General features: G+C 45.9%; 1 protein-coding gene and 1 long non-coding RNA gene across 2 annotated transcripts in view; one reads left to right on the top strand and one right to left on the bottom strand.

The window, feature by feature from the left end:
- LOC139050298 (uncharacterized) overlaps positions 1 to 3,164 on the bottom strand; it is an 18,395-nt gene extending 15,231 nt beyond the window's left edge. The window contains exon 1 of the mRNA XM_070526529.1: positions 2,214 to 3,164. Within this exon, the coding sequence (XP_070382630.1) occupies positions 2,214 to 3,164 (951 nt within the window). The remainder of the gene's footprint in view (positions 1 to 2,213) is intronic.
- Positions 3,165 to 9,229: 6,065 nt separating this feature from the next.
- On the top strand, positions 9,230 to 10,785 carry LOC139050582 (uncharacterized). The gene is made up of 2 exons (XR_011508955.1): positions 9,230 to 10,046; positions 10,663 to 10,785. It is a non-coding gene; the product is annotated as an uncharacterized lncRNA (long non-coding RNA).
- Positions 10,786 to 25,378: the final 14,593 nt, after the last annotated feature.

The raw sequence follows: 25,378 nt of genomic DNA, 5'->3' as shown, positions 1-25,378 counted from the left end.
TTGAATCTAATGCCCGCTAGATCTTTTTCTGTCCCATGACACAAAGGGATCAGGCCAAGTTGATCTAATTTAGTTAGTGGGTACGACAATTTAGTGCCTGCATTCCAACGGCAAGAACCGTGTTAAACGAGTGAAACAACACAAGAAACAAACAATGAAAAAAGAAAGCAGTGTGAGTTCGCCACATCACTAGCAGGCTTAATGCACAAGAGAGCATCAACAACCGTGTTCTAGGCGTGGTGGGGTAAAAAAAAAGAAAAACCATTTTGGCCGTAAACTGTCGAAGATGATTGTTAAAGTCAGCGCTAGCTTTCTTGTGCAACCTGTCGCATATATATCCCCACGCCATGCGTGAATCACGAAACCTTGCGGCCACATCAGCTGACGCACGAAGTTAATCTCGCAGCCCACCACAACAGAACACGGCATGGTACCACAGCACACTATATCTTGTAACAACTGTACCCCAGCTGAAATCAACAGCAACCCTCCCTATCCCTAATGTCATTGGGCATGTGCTCTAACAGACAACTTCGGTACTGCGTATTTAATATCAGTATGAGCCTATTCTTGACCAAACTCCCAAAATAAATGTGCCATTGTAGTACAAGTGGTAGGCAACCTTAAATATAATAAAGTGGTAGTCCCTGTCCGCAAAAGACGTGAAGTTGGCAGTTTTGGCACCGACCCAATGGTTCATGGAGTCTACACGGCAAGACAACATCCAGCATAACCCATTTGTAGATTTTTCAAAATTTTATTAAGCGTGTCACTCAATTCAGACAAGAAGTCGGCATACTATCGCAAAAGTTTGTTGTAAGGTTGCTAAAACTGCCGCTAGAATTTGTGAGTAAATTATAGCTAACGTATGCGTTTTGGAACACTACAATGCACGCTGACACGACGCAAACTATTTGTCGAAACGTTTCCCGTTTGTCCAGAGTACGCGTGAGTCGGAAATAAACTTAATTTTCCATCAGTGTGTAGCGGGCTTCTACTATTACACTTACATAACAACGGACGATGACAGCTGAAATTCGGCGTTTACTCTCAGATGCTGAGGTTCCATATGCAGCACGACTCAATAGAACACAGGTAATCCCATTGATATAGCGCCACAGTGACACTTGACGCACATTATCCATGAACGTTTTCCAGTACGCGGTGCTCTTGTAAGGATAACAAAATGCGGCAAGGCGCACGAGGTCGCCTGTCATCATGGCGATGGCAATAACATGCCATTTACTATGCTGCTAAAATACTACACTTCCGTCCCTTGGTCTACTTGAAGGCTCTTCGTAGTACTGTAGGCTCAGCCGCTCCTATGTATACACGCCTTTCGACAGTCGAGGTATATTAGTATTCACCTGTTGGGTTCTGGATCCCAAAATAAAATGTTTGGATGTCCACCATTTTGACGTGTCAAGTGCAAATGCAGAACCAGGAACGTTAAGACCTATTCAAGTCTCTCTCATAAATGAACAATTAAAGAAAAAATAAACATGATTTTTTCTTAGCGCACTCTGAATCCTTTACGCCAACGATTGCTTCGCCGTTGTCACAGAACCTACGCGTCATACAACCAATTGCGGCTGCTCACATGTAGCTTTTGAATAATAAAGGGCGCTCTAGAAGGATATTCTAGAAGCAACTTAACTTCGACGTCACTAAAATGTTGCCAATTGTTCTGTCACATCACCGGAAAAAGTCGCTGGTCTCTAAATAAAAAAAAGTATTACTAAACAAACAAGAAAGTCGCTAAAGATTGCGACAAAATCGCTAAAAGGGCAGCGCAACTTAATGGCCCAACTAAGTAAACAACTTGAATCCCTGGGAATGTGCGACGGATTACTGCGAAAGATGGCCCAGCCATCGAATGTCGCCGAAGTGGCTAACGAAAGCTGTCGCTTTAAAAAACAACGCGCATCACATTCTTGTGACAATCATTACATTCCACTGCCCTCCACTACAATGTAAGGGATCTTAACGTGCACTCCGAACAACGGAAGCAGAAGAAAATATATCACAAATAGTTTTAGCTCTTCATCCGCGGATAAGAAACTTTTCAGAAAAATTAAGGCTCAAGAAGAATCTTAACGCAGTGCCCTTCATTTGCAAAGCATTCAACAAAGTTATCAAATGTTGTTGGAAGAATCTTTAAACCCACAGCGACTTCATTACACAAGTAAACAAGGTAGTTGCTGCTGCCTTACCTCTTCTTGGGCAGCACTACCATACGCCCCCAAAGCAAAGAGCTCTGCGCCGAAGGTGACAAACCCCACGACGTCCATGATGACGTTCACGGAAGACTCGCGAGTCGTCAGAATGAAGTACCCCCACGGCGAAGCGTTGATGATGTTCAACGGGATGGTGACCAGGAGGCCCGTGCTGAAGATCTTGTCACAGTGCACGAAGGCGTACCACAGTTCACAAAAACGAAGATGCTGCGCCGCCAGCTCCGACCGGACCAGTGGTCTTCCGACGGCCAAGCTTTCAACGTCTTCGTTGATGCACCTGAGGAACGACGCGAAGGCTCGGCTAAAGTACATAATCCAACTGAAGCCGATCATGCAGACCGTCTCGGCAAACACGAGACTGAACACACCGTAGATCACTTTCATGTGTATCGGTTCCATGTACCCGTCGAAGTTTGCAATTTCGTCGCATATCGATAGCAGTGCAGCTACCGAGAAGATGACGTTCTGCAAGATGATAAACTTGGCCGCCACCCTGAGTCGAGTGGGACGCTGAAAGGTAGACTCGATGGCTTCCATTTTCTTGATTATTTCGTCGAGATCGCGCGAGTAGATGACGAGCGTTATGACGTTGGTCAGCTGTATACCGAGGCAGCGGACAAAGTAAAAGATGAGTACGCACTTGTCGATCGCACGAAGCGGTTTGCCACCTTCTCCGCGCACCAAGTACACGACTCGGTAGGTATCTTGGACCATGACGAACGCGAAGAAGGTCCACGACAGAACGGCGAAACCCAGGTAAGGGCTGACCACGGACGCCGAGTACTTCCGCTCTCCGTGCAGGTTCTTCCATGAGAAGAATGAGTAGCCGAGGAACCTGTGAAACTTGCTGACTATGCTGAAGCCGTTGACGAAGGACGCGTAGCCGAAGATCTCACTTCTTATCGACGCAGATCTTAGCCTGACCATGGTGAAAAAGAAGCAAGTGCTGGTGTGACCCGGGTGGCCGTGTCTATCCGGAATGTCATCCGACTCCAAGCGAAGATTAGTGCCAGCGATTGTTTTTGTTTGGTTCTCCCTGTCGGACAGATGGAGGCGTCTCTTATGCACACACTTATGCGGTTTGGGCGGACCGTCCGGAGCATTCAGGACGCACTGTTGTGTCCACTAGCGTTCGCCGTCACACGCCCTTTTGTCGTTGCCCGACGCGCTTGTCTGTCCATTAACTTAATCAACACAGTGCATAACATAGAGCCGTGAGCATAAGCGGATGGGCCTCTGGATGCTTAGCCCGCTTTTGCCGACCGACCAGGGGAGAACAACGCAGCGCTGTCCAATGATAGAATGAAAGCCATGTCGTTTGTTTTGAAAAGCTTTGTTATACCGGCATATGTGATGTTTCGCATCATTTGCAGGCTGTGCGCTCGATGCACATACTTCTCACTGTTGCTACATTTCTTTGCAAAAGGTGATAAGATCATTTACCTTTATTTGCACAATTATACTATTTGCAAAACCTAAATGAAAACGAGGAGACTCGGTATCAACCTCACGTGCCATGAAACATTTGTTTAGAGCGCATGAAAGGGGGCAGTCTTGTGTTCTTCATATTCTTTCTTTTATTGGAGTAGCGGGTGGGAAGAGTTGTATGTGAGAGACGCGAGGAGGATGGGCAAGTGGTTTTTCATGAAGGTATAAAGGTTCCATCGAAAGGCAGGTGGAAAAGGGGTGAACATTTGCCCTCTTTTCGCCTCCCTCACCACCCTCTCACCCATCTTACCCCCTTTTTACGATCTTGGTACCTATGTTTGTCATCTTCTGAGCATTGTGCGAATTTTGAAAACGCATACGAAATGTGGCCACCGAAAGGATTACATTGAAATGCCCCTGTATCCCCTTACCTACTAATACAATAGCAAAGCGTTCAGTAAACTGAGAGCTGCCGTGACGCTCGTGATCGCTTGTAGCTTCGAATCTATAATTTCTTTGACAGGTGGTCCTGACCATAACAAGAACCGGGTAGAAGCGTGGTGAACATAACTCCCTGGCTTTACTGTTTCCACGTGTGCTCCGCTATGTAGACATCTTCAATGTGAGAATGGAACGTCGAATGGCTTCTCGGTGAAGACATTCTTAGACGCTGGAGTCTAACATGGCACTGTCAAGGAAAACGCTTTGTTGGTATTCGATTCAGCATATAAAGGGTAAACATTATTTGAATACACGTGAACAAATGTAATTCATTTTACTCTTTATATACATAACTATTAATTAAAGCTAATGCGGTGGTCCATGGAAATGTTGCTGTTAGTTCTGGAATACTATTTACGCGCCTGCCTTAACCGTTGACGTCCCTTTACATTACACTGAGTGGCCAAACAGCAGCCATTCGGGGAGAAGCGTCAGCCTGTGGTGATGACGTGCTTCTAGGACGGGCGAAGCCACGGGCTAACCTAAATGAGAGCATTAACCCATTATTGAACTCCGCATGTGAATATTATATAGTGAGTCATGCGCACCTCCAGCTGCAGTCCCCTTTCCCATTTCCCCAAGGTGGTCTCTAGCTGTTAATTGAATACATTATCCTCTGTCGGCAATACACTTCACTGTGGCAGGGCAACATGCATCTCAAATATCATGCATATTTACCTGTAGCTGCGCCGCGCCACCGTAAACACACAGCACGAAAAGTTCGGCACTCATTGAGGCAAGACCGACGACGTCCATGGAAACATTGAGTACGGACTTAGTAGACGTTAGTATGTAGTATCCCCACGGCGATGCGTTCAGGATGTCCAGGGGTACGCTCAACAACAGGCACCGGCTAAAGATCTTGTCACACCGCACGAAGGTACGCCACAACTCACAGAACCTGGCATGCTGGGACTCCAGCTCGGAAAGGGGAAACGACCGCACAACGGCCAGGTTCTCCACATCCTCGTTCACGCACCTCAAGAACGACGCGAAGGCCTGGCTCAGGTACATGGTCCAGCTGAACGACACCATGCACACGGTTTCCGCGAACACAAGGCTGAACAGTGCATACAGAACCTTCATGTGGAGTGGTTCCATGTATCCGTCGAGCTCCTCGATCTCGTCGACAATGGAAAACAATGCCGCCGCCGAGAAGACTACATTCTGCAAGACAATCAGCTTGGCGGTCGGCCGAAGACGAGTGGGACGCTGAAACGTCGATTCGATGGCTTCCATCGTATTGAAGATTTCACAGAGTTCGCGCGAGTACACGACGAGGGTCACGACGTTCGCGATCTGTATGCCCACACACCGAACGAAGTAGAACATGAGGATGCACTTGTCTATGGCGCGGAGCGGATTGCCGTCTTCGTCCTCAGCGAGGGCGATCACGTGGTAACCGTCCTGGATCATGACGAACGCGTAGAAGCACCACGATCCGATGGCGAAGGCGAGGTAAGGGCTGACCAGGGTCGCGGATAGTCGCGACTCACCGTAGGCGCTGTTCCAGGAGAAGAAAGAGTAACCCAGGTACCTGTGGAATGTGCTTACGGTCTTGGCGCCGTCCGCGAAGGAAGCGTAGCCGAAGATCTCGCTTCGCACAGACGCGGACCTCAAACGGAACATGTCGAAGGATCACAGCGGCGATATGCAGTTGAAATGCTGGAAAGGTAGCTGGAGCGGCAGTGCTCTGTAACGAGGCTTCTTGGCACTGGACGACAACCTGGCCATCCCTCTCTGCTTTCTGTACACCGGCTCAGCGTCGATAGGTGGGTCCCAGGCATCTCACGCTTTACGCGCCTATTTGATGTTTATTTCAGGCCGCTCGCGCCTTTCCATGGAGACGACCCGCTTCGCTTTCAATTAACGTGATGGACCCGCCGCGCACACGGTCACAGAGGTAAGCTGCTGCACCCAGTGCGTGTTTGCGCACGGGAAAGGGAGCGGCCTCGAGTCAAAGGGCGTCTGTGTGTATACCGTGAGAGTGATCCTGTCTGCTTGCATTTGCTCTCGCATATAGCGTAGGCTGTTCTTGGGTCCGTAAACAATGTGTCACATTGATTTATTTGTGTTATATTGGAACTGGCAAATAAGTCCTTTCGCGCACGAGACGCTCACTGTGGCATTTCTTGACGCAGATGTGAGTAGAAATCGAACAAAACAAGTGCGATGGCTGTGGCTCGGAAGACGTGGTTTGTCCAGATTTTCGAATGCCGAAATTGTTGCCTGCGATTCGTACTAAAATGTCCCTGGAAAAGACTAGGCAAATTCGCGTATCAACTAAAGGTTGTTTCTACTTAAATACCATTAGGAAAACAAAGTCAAGAGGTTCCTTGCTTGTGAGATCGCTCGCTATCATCCAGGACTGGGGTGCTTGGTATCAATTTAACGACGTTTTGATCAGTCGACAACTGAGCTGGAGAGCATTCGAAATGAATTTCCTATGCCCGAGGGCGTGGGATCACATCCCGGCCATGGCAGCCACAATTCGACGGGGAAATGTGCGAAAGATGTCCGTGTGTGCCTTGGGTGCATATTAAAGAACCCCAGGTGGTCAAAACTAATTCGGAGTCCCTCATTACGGCGTGCCTTAAAATCATATCGGAGTTTTGGCACGTAAAATGTCAGAATTAAAAAAATAATAATTATCCAGGTGTGCACAATGAGGCAACTGGACAAATTTAGAAGCTCAGGTAACGTCATGTTGCCGAGTTATTGCCATAAGGTCTTGCGATTTCACGGTATTTTCGTTGAGATGTGAAACGTTAATAGGGAGCTTTAGATATCGGGCACCCAAAGCTTGGGGATGCTAACCACCGGACTTACACAATAATGCAGGGAGACACGCAAAAGAAAGCAAAAGGGGTACAAGAGAAAGCTAGCAGGGTGTTGCGCATTGGATACGCATAGGCCTCTTTGGGTACCCATTTAGGAGGCCGTTTCATGTGCGCAAAACCTAAAACTCCCTAAAAGCGCCACGCCCGGCTTGAGTTCTTTAGGGACCCTTTTGCTTTCTAAAGTCTAAAGTTCTCTATTATATATTAGGAGACGCAAACTACCGGTCGTACAAAAGAACCAGCACAAAGGAGCGCGAATTGCCCACAATAGAGTTTGACTCCTCCAACGCTTTGGTGTGGCTTGTATACCCTAATATAAAAATCTCTCATGTCTTTCTTTGATAGCTCTAAACACAAACAGGAGACGCGGGAACGTAGAAAGATACCCTAAAATTTATATAAGTAATGACAATGAATTCGGGGCTGGTACGAGTGGCAGTGAGACGTCATTTAATGTGCAGCGCAATTCTAAATTTTTTCCGGGGCAAGAATTTGAATCTAACATGCACGTGCGAGTTATTCACATTAAAACCTAATCCCAACACGAGAAATGATGCTCTAAACTCCAGAGACGCGTACTCAATGCAAGGAAACTTGTTCTGACGAAGCAGGAAAAGAAATGACGAATACACGTGGAGCAAGAATGAGCGAGAAATTGATCGGGACCTGGCTCAAAACGGCGGTCTTGAGTCACGGATCTCCGAGTACCTTTGTTGAGTTTCCTAATCGGCTGCAGATGGCGGCACATCGCGAAAGCGTTGCTTTGTCAGCCTTCCAAGAGAGGGCGCTGCAAGTCCATGCCGTGTAGCACAGTGTGCAACGGCGCGCCAGTAGTTTGCTGCATCGGTTTTAGCCATGGTCACGTGCTGTGACCTTCTCAACGTTTTCGCTAGCATATGGATGAATGTGCGCGCACTGTCACGCCATGGATATGTTTCGTAACAATCACGATTATCTAGAAACACTGTTCCCCCTTTGGTAATCAGATAAATTCATTCTAACGCGTACGTGTAGCGTTCCTATAATAAATGTGTTCAGTTTCCATTAAACTTTTTTCCGACTTGCAATTGAAAAAAAAAAAAAAAGACCTGGGCAGCCTCAAGCCTTTCACTGGTGTCCTAGCAATTTGTTGGTATCAGCGTCACTTGTGAACAATATACAGGTTCGGGAACTCCTAAATTCATTTTAATTTACGTAAAAGCGTTGATTCTCGAGCGTCTCCTATTAGGGATAATGATTGCTGTGGTTAGAAGAGGAGCCACGATTGTTGTGGCGAGATCTATGCGACGGTTTTAAGAGAAGTTGTGTGCATAATTTCAAGCCCAAAAGATTTGTCGTTCCTGTAAAACATTAGGCCCCAGCTCTGCACGAAGAAATGCGGTGACTCACCTGTATTATGCGAGATCTTGAACACCAAATGCCTGTGCGAGAAATTAGGAACAGCATGAAAGAATAAACTTGTTATATGTAAAACAGCGTTCACTATCACTGTACAGTTTAAAAAATGTACAATGAAGCCGATCATTTAAATAGCTTCTATATGTGTGTGCTAAGCGATAAGGGTTGGTGAACCGCTCCCCACTGTAAGTTTCTCCCTACCCAGGTGAAAATATTCAACTGGAATCCAACTGGTTCCAACTGGTATTAACTGGGAACAACTGGTTCCAGTAGGAAACCAACCGGTCCCAGTTACAGGTCAACTGGTCCCAGTTAGAAACCAACTGGGATGAAACTGGTTCCAGTTGGGATCCAACTGGAACCATCTCCAGTTGTACTGGGAGCAAATGGTCCCAGTTGGTATGCAACTGGAACGCAACTGGAACCATTACCAGTTGTACTGGAAGCAAATGGTCCCAGTTGGGATCCAACTGGAACCTGAACCAGCTGTACTGGAAGCAACTGGTTCCATTTGGATTCCAACTGGAACTTTGACCAGTTGTATAGTAGCAACTGGTTAGTAGTTGGGATCTGTACTCGTACAACTGTTAACATAAAAAAGTTGAGTTAAGCGATATGCTGCAACGAGTGCGACATTAGAGATGGGTTTTATCCGACACAAGATTTATTTATATGGATAACTGAATCATGCAGGATCCTCTTGCGTAAATGTGGAGCACATTGCCTTGACTCGTACGCGTGCTTTAGTTTCAACGCACTAAATTTGTGAATGTTGGCCCTAGTCTTTAGTTGTCTAATGAGGCATTTTGGTTCGTCTCATGACGTTACCGTTGCGTGCCTGACCGACATCGCGGTGTTATGGTAATGTTGCACCAACTTTGTGCCGCTGACGTCGTTGCCTAGCTAAGCGCTAGTGAGCTGTATGGCATTTGGTGGAAACAACTGGTGTTTGCAGCACGGCGATATTACTTCCCTACGACAAAAAAAGAGAGAAAAAGGAAAAGAAAATGCTGAGCAGCGCATAGAGCTACACAACGCACGCTTACTACGCGTCCATGGCTAGTCTAGTACAGTCTTCCACACGGTGAAAGAATATTATGATGCTTACACCGACAGTGCTCTACCATGACTAGCCACTGTACCATGACCACAACAACCGCCATTTTGAAAAAAAAAGAAACATTAGTTGCGTATCTTCTCATGATCGGCTGAAACCTCTATGGCTCAAACAATAATAATGATATAGCAATAAATTTAAATTATGTCAAATAAAAGTGAAATAAAATTCTTACCTCACATAGATAGCGTAATATTTATTAATAGCGAGAAACTTCATCACAAATACGAAACTGTGTAAACGTGCGGCGTAGTTCGGCAGCCATATTAACAGCAAGCTATTCGAGCGAGACATGGAGCGAGGCGTGCGCAGCTGAAAAGATTTTTCTAGAGGAACCTGTGGTGTCATTGCCTGTGTAACCTCATTTAAGTAGTATTAGTGTTGGACATTTTCACCTTTGGAAGACGGCATGATTACAGGCCAACGGATGACACCTGTTTTAACACCGACTACGCGGCTTTGTGGACCCATCGTGTTTGGATTGACGTGCGCACTTTTCCCTGCTCTTGATTCTGCCATTTGGAGGTAATTATATATTGAACTTATTTATGTTTCGAGTGCAAGTGGTTCTTTATCACAAAGGTGTCAATACTGCAGCACATTGTCGTTGACTCGAGTGTTCTACTACGTGACGTTTGTACACATCAATGCTTGCGAGCTTGGTGCTTGTTTTTGAGCCCCATTATCTGCGAGTCAGACGCGTCGGTTTTTTTTTTCACGTAACTTGCCGAAGGTTCCGGCGTAAACGATGGTGCCCGCATTACTTCCAGAAAGTACTACACAGTTCGTGTCGCGCATACAATCTGATTACTCTAGGTTCAGCGATAACATATATACACAACAAATAGTCAACGATAGCATTCGAGTAAGCTACAGCCATGCAGGTGCGTCTTGTGCAGAGCGATAAACTTAAGTGGCCAGTGGGTGAGTGCAGTTACCGAGAAAAGTTCACGTGTCAATACGAACCAGTGTCGTGCAAGACTTGTGCTTTGAATAGCACACAGAAGTATCTGTAGCTCTGCCTATAACGTGTAGCAGAAGTGCATACACTACTGATACGTCTGTCTGTATGATGTATAAGTAGAATTGCTTGTACGAAGTGGTTGCCTTTTTACTGAATGCATATAAATATTTCTTTCAGATGGTGATGTGCAAGAGTTACGAAATGTGTAAACGTGTGCAAGGTCATCAAGGGAGCATTCAAGATGTTTCATCGCTAAACACAAGCTCAAGTGTCCCAATAAATGTCCAATTTCAACACCAAGCTGCTTCGGCTGCATAAAGTTCACTGAATCGGCTGGTTCTTTGCGACACGCGATGGCAACCACAAAAAGCATACAAGCTATGGCCAGCTTGAATCCCACTTGTGTGTAAACGTTTACCAGTGGTTCCTGCTGGCCATGGCTCACTACCTCTATTGCACAATCGATGCCAGTTGCAATAGGAACTGGAACCTGTTCCGATGTGGACCAACTGGGACCAGTTGCAAAGGGGCCAACTGGGACCAGTTGCAATGGGAATCAACTGGGACCAGTTGCAATGGGGACCAACTGGGACCAGTTGCAATGGGGACCAACTGGGACCAGTTGCAATGGGGACCAACTGGGACCAGTTGCAATGGGGATCAACTGGGACCAGTTGCAATGGGGACCAACTGGGAATTGTTCCATAAACCAGTTGAACTGGAACCAGTTGCATTCCCAGTTGGAAATTTTCACCTGGGTAATTATCCAAACATTAACAGACTGACTTACCTACTGAGTGACAGACTGGCTTCGGCGAGCATGGATCGCCTGATTGATTGATTCATTCGTGCGTTTACTGATCGATGGATAAATAGATCCGTTGAGCGTTTACTTTCAAAGCAACAGAAGCGCTATGAGACGATACACAGGGGTGCCATTTATTTTTTGCATGCTCGTTAATGCTCGCGTCCAGGTGCGCGCGCACACACACACACACACACACACACACACACACACACACACACACACACACACACACACACACACATATATATATATATATATATATATTTCGAGTTCGTTATGGTCCACCATTGTTAATATGGTGGTTTCCTCTCTTCTCCACAGGCCATCGGATATCCTAATTTGCTAAAGTGTACGAGAGGGCTGCCTTATCGATCCTCCGTCACCACCTCATCCTCACAGCAGCTTAATTAGAACCACTGAAGGACAATGAACTCTTCATCGCTCCCTAATTACCCGCGCTCTACACCATCCACATACTAGCCATGCCGACGAACAGCCTATAAACCCATTCCTGCAATTGACTCACCGCTGGCCGCTATTGTGCTTCCCCCCTTCCTTTGATAGCCGTAGTTTAGTCCTGATAGAGTTGGACATCTCTTCGATAGAACTGCTCATCGGTTCTAGCTTCTTCATATACCGAATTTCACATAATTAGGGCACGCCATTCGTTTGCTGAAGGTGTGGGAAGCTTGCGTTCCGTGCCGAGTGGTCTTTTGCATTTAGCCGTGCAGTCTTACGCCTTGAACAGTGGACGAAGCATTGAAACCTGAGTCTCCAGGCGCAGGGTGTCGGAGCTGCATGTTCCAGGCATAGCTAGAAGGAGCCCAGCTACTGCACTGTCACAAAGATAAGAGGGCTAGGGAGATTTCCAAAAATGGAAATGGGAGAGTGAAAGAGCCGTCGGTAGTCCTAGGTGCATACACAGTGAACTTACTGGATTTGCGATTGATGACCCGTGAGTGTACTTTGCCCCTGTGGGACTCGAATGTTTTCACAATGTGTCGGTTGCGTTCGTTGTCTCCGGACATACGGATGCACCTCCCGCCTGGATTACCCCGACGTGACCAGACTATGCTCTACCGTCTGTGGCTAGGCGTTGCCTTTACAAACGCCTATGCTTTCCTCATAGGAATGGCCAACAGCCCCACGTGCGACACATGTAACATCGACGAGACGCTCGCACACATTATCTGTGTCTGCCCGCGATACAGTGCTGAGAGACAAGTGATGTGCAGAGTGCTGGACCAGTTGGACAATCGTCCAATTTCAGAACTAAAAGCTTTAGGCCAATGCTCCGAAAGAACATCCGCGTTGAAGGCCCTACTCGCGCTAGTAAGGTTCTTGCGGTCCACGGGGCTTCACGACAGACTCTAAGAATGCCGCCCCCTACCGCTCTGTAGTGTACGCGCTTTGTTCGTGCTTGTCTCCCTTTCTTTCTATCTCCCCCTTCTACTCTGTTTCTCTTTTTATCCCTCTTAACCCTTCCCCCTGCGCAGGGTAGCCAACCGGAACTACCTCTGGTTAACCTCCCTGCCTTTCTCTACATTATTTTCTCTCTCTCTTACTGGATTTGCTGTTATTTTGATGCTGAATAGTTAGTGTTCAGATAATGGCAGTAATGATATGTCACACCGATGAGCATGCGCGAGAGAATAGTGCCTGTTACCTTTACAGAATAAAATCACTTGTTCCGATCAATAAAACTTCAGTGCGTGATTGCATCGTTTCTGTGTCGCATTCAGACCCTGTCCTTTGCGCTGTAGAAATAAGGAATGAATAATGATTTCCACAATGTACCGTCGTCCTGAGCCAGCCAAAGTTTCGTCACGGGTCTTCTCCCCGCGTCGCTGGCCCCGCCGGCTTTGGCTTTATCGGCTTTCCTCGTTCTACCACATTTAAAAGAACGGCATACGCACCATAGGCGGCTAAATAGGCAGCCAAGCAGAAAGCGTCCATTTCAAGTGTCGTTCCGATTCTGACGAAGCCGGCGAAAAATGACAACTTCTATTAGCCTCGAAGTAAAGAAACTAAGCAGGCAATCTTGATGTCCAAACAAGAAGGCGGCGTAGCAGATGTCTTGCAAACTCCGCCGGAAGGCTTTCCGCTCACATAAAAGCGTCACCCCTTCTGATGTGCTCAATGTAAGCTGCGTTGTGTTTTTCACACGTATATACACGAAAACTGTTAAAATAGAGTGACCATGCGTGCTTTGCTTAGCTTTTTCTCGTCGACACGAGTTGGCGCCACGTCGCACAGATATCTCTCAGATAGTTCCAGATGCGTTACATTACGTGGCTTCAAAGCTGCTTTCTTTTTTAACTGTCAACGTAGACAATTTTCAGTGCTGGCTAGAACTGAAATCATCCTGAAGTCTTCATCTTTCTGTGAACGATTACAACGAAGGCGCCAAATCAAACAACGGACGAAGGAGCGTCCGTTGTCCGTTGTTTTATTTGGCGCCTTCGTTGTAATCATGCATAACCAACCCGTCCACCAGCACGTGCTCAGTGACTTCGTGTGAACGCCATGCGTCAGTATACGCATGACAAAGCATGACTTCACCACATCATGCGCAAGGTGTCGTACACTTCTACTTTAAATGCAAGCTGCAGTTACTAGAACTTCTCGATGTGGCTTTAGATACTCGATCGCATAATTGTCTTGCGGTTGAGTCGAACCACAAAAGCCCTGGGAATGTGTCTTCGTGTGGCTGCGTTCTCACACGCAGACAGTTATGCTGTCGATTCCACAGTTAGTACACTTGCCGGTTCGCTTAGTGTGTGATGTTCGTGAGGAATTGCAGCGTGTTTTATCCGACTTGATTTGTTACTTATCGGGCCGGTGATCTCTGGAGGTTGCCGTGCATTTGTACCACCGTCTCCTTTGTTGCGCAGTGCGGGCAACAAATGAGCTTTTAATAAGTTTACTTTATTGCGATAGCAATTATGCGAACACCCGAGGCTCCTTCACGCCATCGGTGCCTCCGCCGCCGCTGCGGTGGTGTTGTCAGGGTGTGGACGACGCAAGCACCGTCTGTGCCTGGAAGGTTAGGAGGTTTCCCGAGTCTAGTCACATGACAGGCGGAAAGTGCGTTTCGCTCAAAAAACAAACAAACAAACAAACAAACAAGAAGCATGCGTTCGAGACCAGCCGCGAAAGGAGGAAGACAAGTTATAATCGGTTCGGCAGCGAAGCCATGAGCGCGTTCTGCCTTTCACTGCTGGTAGGGGCGGATGGGGGGGGGGGGGAGTTGCTTGTAAACTTGGCTGCGCATACCAAATCGTAGGGACCTCAGTGTTTTTAGAAAGAGAGAGACAGAGAGAGAGAGAGAGAGAGAGAAAGAGGGAGAGAGAAATAGCGAGAGAGAGAGTAGTCTGCACGACATAGCTGCGAACGCTTCCGACTTGTCTGAAAGACTCCCAAATACTGACGAATCCTCCTGATTGTACGGACACGGCCATAAATCTTCTAGTAAACTGCTCGAACCTCGCTGCGACAGAAAAAAAAACGCGTTATGCAGCACAGCCGCGCCGTAGTGTGTGTGTGTGCTAGGTAGCTAACCGAAGTAGATGTAAATCCAAGCTATTTGTGTGTAGGTAGTGTAGGCCTAACTCAGTTCGCCTCAGGTTGAGATATGCGTTGAGGAGTGGGCGTGAGGCAAGGATGTAATAAACCTTGTATAAAGACCGGGTCTCTAATGTCAGCTTTGCCGCTATACAGCGGTGTTTGACAGGTGAGCATATTTCGCTTCAGGTCGAGACATGCGTTGAGGTGTGGGCGTGAGGCAAAGATGCAGCATACCGTGCATAAAAACCGAGTTTTTATTGTCAGCTTCGCCGCCATATAGAGGTGGTTTGCAGAGAAGCATTTTAAAAGTAGAAAGGGGCCCTTGTCCAGGGATACGGTCCACATAGTTAGTCTGCCGTAAGCTACGAAAGTCTAATAACTGTACTGGCAGCCATTCAAAGTTGTTTCTGACGTTGCTGGGGCCCATAAAAAAAGCGATATTTCTTGTCATTATTTATTTGGCAACGTTCTGACCAAACACTTTTTATCACGTAGTTTACTTGTTTCAGTGTTTGTACCCTCTTGTTTGTACCATCTTGTACCCACTGCGCCTGTCCCGTCTCGCTTGCTGTGTGTTGTGTTTTTTCGGCGCTATAACCCACTTCTGGAAACATGCACCAACTATCCCCCCAACAAGTATTACTCAATTTGTACCCTCTCTGCCTTTCCCCATCACTTCCTTAACCGGTTCCCCCGAAGTACGCTAACCTGCCCTTACCCTCTCTACTATTACCGGTTCTAACCTGGACTTGCTCACCTGCACTTACCCTCTCTATTATTACCGGTTCCACTTTACGCATGTTTGAATCCCCAACAAAGACATCTGAAAAATTTTCCTCCTCTTCGCCTACTGAATCTGTACCTGAGATAGCTTGCAGCCCCTTTACTGGTACTCGCGAGAGCCGCACATATGATCTTCGGAATGCTCATAATTTCTAAATTTTCCGAATTTTTAAAGACCGCCTGTGGCAGATAGCATAATTCTTGTCATTGAGCTCGATCATTTGACGAGGCAAACATTACTAGCATGAGAAATCGAAATGCATATTGAACTAATTAACAAAAATACAATAACAAATTCTTAATTATTCACTTTACGGCTCATATTGCCATTTAGGAATGGTAGCCGCTGAGTTTGCAAGTCGTATCCGCTTGAATAACCACGATAACCAGGAGTTTCGAAATATTATTTCCCATAGTCCGGGACAAAATACAAGGGCGATCCAGTTACTTTCGTGCTTTTGTTAAATGAGCGTTTTGCTAAAAAAGCAAGTGGAACAACCGAACATTCTTACGGCGTGTTTGATGGCGCATATCTCCGAACTGGTATCATTGTGGAAATTATTTTCAAGTGGCCTTGTAGACTAACCGGCTACGATTCGTAAATTGAAATTCGTGCCGGAAGTTAATCAATTAAAATGTAATTAGTTATATTCTTAATTAGTTGAATGTGTATTTCAATTTCTAGTGCAAGTAATGTCCGCCTCTCCGAATAACCCAGCTCACTGAGTAAAAGTTTTGTTGTCTACAACATGCGATTTTTAAAAATTCCAAAATCTTAAAAATTATCACCCGGTATAGCAGATCCACAAATATACCCGCCGAGATACAAGCCTACCCAGCAACAGATTGCATTCAGTCGCAGCAGCCATGCCGAAGCCGGGGCGGTATTAGCAAAGAAAGCCCGACTATAAATTAAACTGTTCTGTCAGACTGACAGTCTGGCCTTAGTGAAAAAGATCCGCATTGTTGGGGGAGACGTATGAACTCGGTCAGCGCGAAAGAAACTCGTTAGGAGTTGACGTTGATCGCGCGCCCGTTTTTTGGCGCCGTGTGGGGTCTTCATTTCCGCTGGTCCTTGCGCGAAAGCAAAATTGTCCCTGCTGCTCGTATTTCGCCACCACGACGACCACGAATAGAGCTGACCCTGCGGCGGGAACCTTCCGGTGACGTCATGCTGGAATGATTACACGAGTTGTTTGAAGAAAATCTAACGACGAAAGCACAGAGTAATTAGCCATTTTGATATTCAGGAAGGGAGTCAGAGAGAGTAGGCAAGGAGAGGAAAAGCGGGGAGGTCGACCAATAGTTGTAGTTGAATGCTTGTGATATGTCCACCATTCCTTTAACTGTTCGTGTTTCGTTAACTGCACTTCTTAACTAACACAAGCCATTACAGCCGGATGGACAGCGAGAGAGAAGAGGGAAAAGGAAGGCAGAAAGGTCTATCAGATGCACGTCCGATTTGCTGCGCTATGTAGGGGGAAGGAGGTTGATGGATGAAAATAACGATTGGAGAGAAAGAACTGAATGTGCCTACTCAGTCGGAATTTTGAGAATTCAGGTCCACAACTTCCCAGAATGCCGCATAAGTGCGGGGTAGGTCCTTCAGAATCACATAGTGGGCCGCTTCTCTCCAACCATTCTTTGCCCGTTTTGTCTGGTGCGATGCAGGAAACTTTCTTGAGCCGTTTACTCGTTCTTTCTTTTTCATTTTTAACTTTTGTCATTCTCTGTGCTATATCGGCTGGGAGCAAAATCCCAATTTACCATGCTTGAGACCGTCGGCAGTGACTGAGCAGCCGGTCGCTCCAGACTGAAGAAGCTTCCTCGCCTTTAAAGAGCTATTATGCATAATGCAAGCCGTGGCATGCAGTGGCATAGGCGGGCTTGGAGCCGGAGCTCTTCTCGAATCCCATTTGAATAAGCTGTCAAGAGAGAGAAGATCAAACGGAGACACAGGAAGGCAGGAAAAGGAGGTGATGGTCGATGCAGCGTGATCTATTTTCTTTATCTCCGCGACTCATAGTTATCGATGCATGCCTGAATTGGACATTGCTGGCGTCGTCCCCTTAATCCTCAAAATGGAGCACTCTGCCATGGCCTAGTTTGCCTTCGTCAAAAATAGTCAGCAAAAATACACCAAAATTGTATGAGTTATATGGATTTATTATATATTGTAAAATAACCAACATAACAAGCTATTGCCGGCCTCCTTCCTCTGTCTGTGTTAGGTTTAAGTCTACGCTAACTCTGGCCCTGCAATCACTCTGAGATTACGCCCGTGAAGCAGGAATCATCGGAAGAATATAACTTTACCCCCGTATTTTTCTCATTTGCCCTTTTCCCTAACATAGGTCAACGTGCCATCAACTTGCAGATTGGAGTTCTTTAAGTTTAGGCAAAGTATGTGTCGCCGATTTCTTCGCGACGTTAATCGTTTGTATTAAAGATAAGGTGAATAAAGGTTTCAGCAGTATCGTGCTTACTTGATTAGGCTGCGCTCTCACGTTTTTTCAACACTTTCTCACTTATTGCTTCTGTTAAAGTGCAAAAATTATTCAATAATGAAATAAATATTGAAAATAATAAAATGCTGCAGTTCATTATTGCTACTTGTTGAACGACTTTAGTTGTAATTGCTTTCTTTCAAGAAATATCAAAAATTGTTTTCTTGTGCGAATTGTAGACAGCGTCGGAGTAAGTTTCAAAATTGTTGTGAACCACTGTGAGCAGTGACAGGCCTGCGATCTTGAAGCCTAGTTCCCGCAATTAAGATAGCGAGCTTTTGTTTTGCCGGTTTGTTTTGTATTTAAGGAAGTTACAGGCGCGATAGTGTGGGACCACTCAAATAATGGCAGCTTGTGCTAAAACTTTCAAGGCTCATAACAAATGTTTAGTTTTTTAAACGATGGATCGATACTTATTACGTGTCAAGTTAGGTGCCATTGCTTTGGTCCACTCGTACGCAGAGGTTTTCGCGTTTGTGCATGTTTGCTCATGCTTCTGTTTTCACTTGTTTATGAAATTGTTCGGGCCTGTGCTTATTTCTTCACTCGGATATGTGCGTTACCTTTCTTTTGACACGGAGTAGCCGACGCCACTTGAAGCTCAAATGGCTGCTTGAATTTGATATCACTAGGAAAACGAAGTTGCTACCTGGCGCCAATTTAGATGAACGTACGCTACGGTAGAATGAGGGCTACGTTATAGGCACGGTGAAATTAGCATAGGACAGGAGCGTGTAGAGATCGCTGGCAAAAGCTCTTGATGTGTGGTAAGCTTAGTTAGATAAACGATGCTGATTATTATGGTGAAACTTGTAATAATAAATATGTGAGGGCTCACCCTGCTTTGGTGGTTATTTCTTCCTCTTCCGCCGCTTGGAGGGCTGACTCCACTTGACCATCACTGCCTCGATACGACTAGATGGTGATGTCGTCGGCGTAGATGGTATGGTTGATATTGTCGACTCATTGTAGTTGCTGAGCAAGGCCAATCATGACTAAGTTAAAGAGCATGGAGAGATAACTGAACCTTGCGGGGTGCCTTTGCTGCCAAGGGGAAGCTGGTCTGATCGTAAATCACCGGCCGAGAGGGTGGCCGTGCGATTGGAGAGAAAGTCAGAAATGCAATTGTAGGTTCGCTGTCCCAGGTGGAGGTGGGAGACCTGGTCAAGGATAGCTGCATGGGAAATGTTATCAAAGGCTTGAGTGAGGTCGAGTTCGAGGATGGCTTTCATGTTACGGGAACGATCGTTTTGCACTTTCTGTAATGGTGATACTATCATCTTTCTTCTAAAACCCAATAGATAATAATCATCTTTCCTATTTTGTGTGTTGTGCATACTGGTTTCAAGATACAATAGAAACTGGCTGTTAGTGGTTGCTTTGTAGTGTAGTAGGCTTGGTAGACAGATGATGACTATGACAGTCTTGATGATGACTATTACTATGTGGTCTTACTTGTAATCTTTGTGTTTCCTGCGCATTTGTTCCAAAGCACAATAAAAGCTAGTTCCAACTGCTTTGTGTGCAAATTCTAACTTAGACACAGGATTATGTTGGTGGTGTGATGATGAATATGCGAAAGCGTAATATGAATGGTGATTTTGCCTTATTTTGTTATGTTTGATGCATGTCAGTTATAAAGCACAATAGAAACTGGTTCTGGTTGCTTTACAGTACAGTGGGCTTAGGTGGACCGGTGGTGACTAGGCTTGTGGTGGGGATGATGAACAATATGTGAAACCACACCTCACAACGGTGATTTTGTCTTCTTTATGTTCGCGTTTTCTGCATATTGCTGCTGAATCCCAACAGAAACTGGCGTGTACTGGCCGCTATACTTTCTAGCATCAACTTCCCTCAGACCTCTGAGAGTTTTTTTTTTTCACAAGGAACTTTTTATCAGATTTAAGTTGTGCTACTACACATGTGATCATTAGAAGACAAGATGAATCTCGTATCGAAACAGAGTAGACCATAGCGTAATCATTGAAGGGTGTATATAGTGCTCGTGTCCCTTTATTGTGCACCCGTAGGGAACAGCACGAGAGAGCATTGCAGGAACGCTAACCATGGCAGAGACACGAAGTGAAGAACTGTAGATATTCTCTCGAGCTAGCTTTGTGGATCTGTGCTTTGCGTGGAATGATGCCGTTTTTTTTTCATGGACTTATCGAACAAAACTTCTTTTCTGCCTTTCATTTATTTAGAATTGGTCTGTACGAAACTTACCGTACGTAGATTTGAAGAAATTTGCAAGCAATTTCGCTTGCTCACGGCCAATGCAGGTTTGATAAATATAAGTATCTGCATTTGCACGTTGATTTCCTTTTCGCTCGTGAAAGCTAGCAGAACACACACATTTTCGTTGAATCAGTGACCAAACGCCTCGTTAAGGTATGGCGTCTTCATTGTTTTTATGAAATTAACGAAGTGGATAGCGAACTTAATACAGTGATCTCTGCCTGTAATCAACGATGCTCCAATTATATACTCATGGTTTCGGAACTGCACGAGAAAGGAGCTTTCGTTTGGAAGGTGCGTTTTGTCACTTGTTCTTTATAGACAGACGGGAGTGTCGAGAATGAATATTGGTGCCACATTGTTAGGTTAGCATAGGTTAACTAAGGTTGCAGGATTTCTAACGGATAGTAATTATGATTTATGTGGCTTTAAAGCTCCAGGTGCCAAAACTGCTATGTAGAATGTTAAGCAGTAAATTGGACCTCTCTGGCGCAAGAAAGCCAGATGAAGCCGAAACACTTCGGTATAGCAAACATTTCGTCAAATGTGAATCTTGGCTGAATGTTTAATAATTACAAAAATAGTAGTGGCTTGTTACAGAAACGTCGACAGCAAGGATTGTTTTCCACGTTTCAAGTCAATGTCACGTACCCTGGCATCGAAACATGCCCATTTATCGCACCTGTATCCGCTAGCCTTGCGCAAATTACCGTTCTCAGGTTATGCAGGGTAACGCTGTTCTATCACCTATTGCACATGGATATCGAAAGACGCAACACATAACTTACGCGACAAGGAATACTTAACGCAGCTTCACGTTCATTAAGAGCTCAAAAAGCTGAAAGACGATTATGTGCGTCATTGAAGTGGCACCTCTCCGTACACCGCATGCGATAAACATCATCTACATTGTGAAGAATAAAAATAAAGAGATAGAAGCCAGACTCATTAATCGAAGGCAAGCCAAGCAAGAAGCCATTCGCTGCGCGTGGTTGCGTAATGGGCCATAGCAGGGATGTAAGCACCAGCGTAAAACGGCTGATCGCTGGGCTCACGTCAGCCTCGCTTTCTTTATCATCGCGGGCCGTGCTTTCGACATATACGGCACCGTGGCCTTTTCGAAAAGCGCAGTTGGCTACCGGCCCTAGCATTTATAAAGGCGTGCGACATGAGAGCACAGGACGACGCCTAGCAACAGCAAGGCTCACGCCATGCGTCACATTGCCGTGCGCATAGGACAGCGTGCGCTCTTAACTCATGGCTCGACGCAGTAGGCTCCACTTGTATTCTCACCCTCGTTTCCCAAAATTTCACAAGTAAACATTTTTTTGCAAGTTTGTTCCACTTAGCTGGTGGAAGCTATGTGGGATGGAATTAATATGTTTTACTTAGTGAAACTGATGTAGCACAATATTAGGAGTGCTTCACGTAAGAGTGGCAACATGCTTGACTGGAGGAAGAATCGACGCTCAAAGAGATACATGCCGCATAGGTTAAGCAGAGTAAGTGCCACATTATTGCGACAAAAATTATATGGACACTCATAGCGAATTTTCGCCGTCGGCATGAAGTTCCGCATATATTTAGGTATATGTACGCCACGGGCCATGCCATGCTGTACGACATGCGGTGTATGCGGGCTATATTGCCACACCTTTCTAACACTAAAGCTGCTCATGCCAAGTTTTACGTTTTTGACAAAATTATTCCTCAGACTATTCAGAATGGCAGCTGACAAACAAATCTCATGAAACAAAACCCCGTCAGCGCACGCCTTTATCTTAAATCATGTCAGACTTCAGTATTAGAACGGGAAACGGTACCAGAGCTCAAACCTAAAAGATGTTATAATCTTATTGGTGAGGGTTGGTGAAGGTATTGGGGCCCAGGAAAGAAATGTGAAACATACTCGATGCGGTAAAGTGGTGGTAAAGTCACTAAAAAGACGTTGGCATAATTAGTAAACACAAATGAAATTGTCTGATGGCAGGATTAAACAGATTACCCCTAGCACAACCGCTCGTTTTGATACGAAAGCATCAAATGGCCAATTACGTGAAAAAGCCGGCGGAATCTGTAGCAGAGACACAGCACATAAATTCTCATCGGCGGCGACGCCACGTCATGAACGCACCTCGACGGAGCCGAGTGGGCGAAAGGGAACGCCTGCTGCGGCACTAGCGCACCAGGTGTTGCGTGAGGGGAGAGGGGATCGCCGCGACGCCACGTCATTCTCGCTCTTGTTCTGGGAAGCCGGTGTGTGGTCCACATCTCTCTCTCTCTCACCCACACACCTATTGGGCTTAGGTGCTGCGCGCGCCTGCCGGCCTTGGTGGCCGCCGCTGCTTACTTGAGTCTCTCATCGCGCAGGACCTCCGTGGCATGCGGCATTAGTACCACAGGTTGCTGCTGTTTACTGGCTCGGGCAACCAGTGGCTCAGAGGCGTTCAATTGGATATTAACGCTTTCGCATTTACAACTCACGAAATGTGCCTAGGCGTCCTAGGATTTCGTACTTAGCTTTAGTTTACTACAATTCATGCTGCAACGACACCTGCGATTTTTACACCTCGTGTAATGTTCTAACATGTTCCTATCAGATTCATTGCTTCGCCCTTATAGCGAAACTGTGATTTTTTTTGCAGGCATCCTCTTTTTAATTAATGTGGAACCCACCTGGAACGAGATTAAGAGCGTAGATACGGCGCACTGCGGACTCTAGGCATTTTCCCGGTCTTTGCGTTTGCATTCTTTCTTCCTTTTTTTTATCCCTTGCGTATCGAGTGGCAACGACGGCCATATACGGGGTTTCCTCCCCGCGAAGAGGACAGAAAGAGGAGGTGAAGTTGCGGGTGTGTTTCATGTACATTCCGTGAAGCCCGTTCGCTGCAGTCCACGCAACCTTCTCGGCTCCACAGCGGGATCGATATCGCGGTTTCTGTCAGCGGTGGGCATACGACTCCCTTCGTGTTGCGCGACGTTGTTTCTTTATTTAACCCTGTCCGCTAGCCCCGCTAACCTTTTCCCCCGTCGTTCGTGCGGTCGCAACTCGTACGGGGAAGCCCCGTCCAAATTCTTCGCACGTGCCGGAGTTCGCTGTCACGACAACGCATACGGCTTCTGGCAGGCCGAGACACGTGAAAAAAGTAACGCGCATATCCCGGAGCGTTACCCGTTATCTGGTACAATGGAAACGCGACATACTATGAAAAAGGGTCTCTTAGAAGAGGTACACTCAAACAGCTACCAATTTGTTTTTTGTGTGTGTGTGTGTGACTACTTTATTGGATATCCTGGCAAATGGGTGGCCTGGGTCTAGGCCGTGCAGGGGGCAGCACAGGGGAAGCCAGCGGCTATCGGTAGCTTCCCGGGCTTGCTGGATGGCCCAAAGTTGGTGGTCATATAAATGTGAGTTACCCAGCGCAGCTCTGCACCGTGCCACTAGTTCATGCGGGTTGGGGAGCGGGGGGCAGCGATTCTCCTTTGAACTATTTAAAATCGCAGGGCATATGCTCTAGGGTGGCTCCTCTATCCTCACTCGATTTACGTTTTGCGTCAGAGTATAATTCCGGAAACACCCGGTTATGGTGCACCATTGTTCCTCCAACTTTTTCTACATTGTAGGTCAGCGAAAATAGACGAATGAAATAGCAGGCAAATGTTGTAATATGCAAGTCTTCTGCCATGACTACGTGAGATTGCTTAAGAAGCGCATGGCAACTCAAATTTCAGGTTTACAATCACAAGTGTGTGAAGAGGGACAACAAAATTGATGACTCTGTACCTTCCACTTAGGACCCGTTATAAGCCGTAGTAGTTTAATGTATACTACCAACAAGGAAAGAAGAAAAAAAGAAAACGGACAGTCGAAACCTTCCGACTTCGTTGCAATATTATATAGCTATGTAATTTAGGCCAGCCTTTCTGAGGCATTTTATCCCTGCTTGAAATTTTTTTACCATGCTCCCTCTGTAGAACCCCTTCTTGATATGGGACTTCAAGGGAATTTCAGATATAGTGCCAAGAATTGCGAGAAAAAAAGTTTGCTTGTAGCATCCTGAAGGTAAGGAGGTTATAAGCACACTGGAGATAAGAAAAAAGGAAACTTAGGAAAATATTCGCCGAATTGTACTAGCTCAGAACATATTTCCAAAAGAAGGACACCTCCCTTTCACTGGTTGTTAAAGAAATACGTAAAATTTATTTTTCCTGATAGATGAATCTTAGTTTTCTCACAATGCAAATATTCGGATTTGAGCAGGTAATTGGCGTAATATTTCTTACATAGCTTGCAGTATGCTACGAAGAAGTGTTACGAAGAAGGTCACTTTCGTTACAAGCATCGTAACATTTACTGGAGGCTCTCGTTTAATCTTTGCCTTACAGTTTGGATGGTCGCATCACGGGATGCAACTTGTCGTATTGGAACTTCTATTGATGTCTGCGGCTGCAAACATATTTTAAAAACTCCACACCACCAGGTCATTATCTCATTAAAAATTTGGCCAGATGACGTCTTGATAACGGTGTGCAGTCAACATATATCTGCCTGCGTGAACCGCTGCGCCTACCTATTCGAGCCCTGAAATATACATATAAGAAAAAAAATATATTATGAAACATCTTGCTGCCAAACGACTGCATTGTACCTTCAGTCAAATTTATAGCGTTTTAATGAACCGTAAGCAGGATCCCTTACGTAATGCATCAAGTAGTGCATCATTTAATTATATTTTTGCAACAACATATGGCCACTCTCGCTGTGAGAAAGCTCTTCGTAAGTCAAAGCAAGACGCGAAAACCGAAGAGTGGAGTTCCCGGAAAAAGCGGCAGTGCAGCTAGGAATGCTTGCTCTATCTCCTCGGGTCTACTTTATCGCCTATGGGTAAAAGGACTGCAGTGTGTTATGAAGAAACCACCCAATTCACACAGCAAGCGTCGACGGGTTGTCTGCCGCATCAAGTGACCCAAATACGAGAGACCACAA

Source organism: Dermacentor albipictus, chromosome 10 (assembly GCF_038994185.2).
Source record: "Dermacentor albipictus isolate Rhodes 1998 colony chromosome 10, USDA_Dalb.pri_finalv2, whole genome shotgun sequence".
NCBI lineage: Eukaryota > Metazoa > Arthropoda > Arachnida > Ixodida > Ixodidae > Dermacentor > Dermacentor albipictus.
This window is presented reverse-complemented; position numbering and strand designations above follow the sequence as displayed.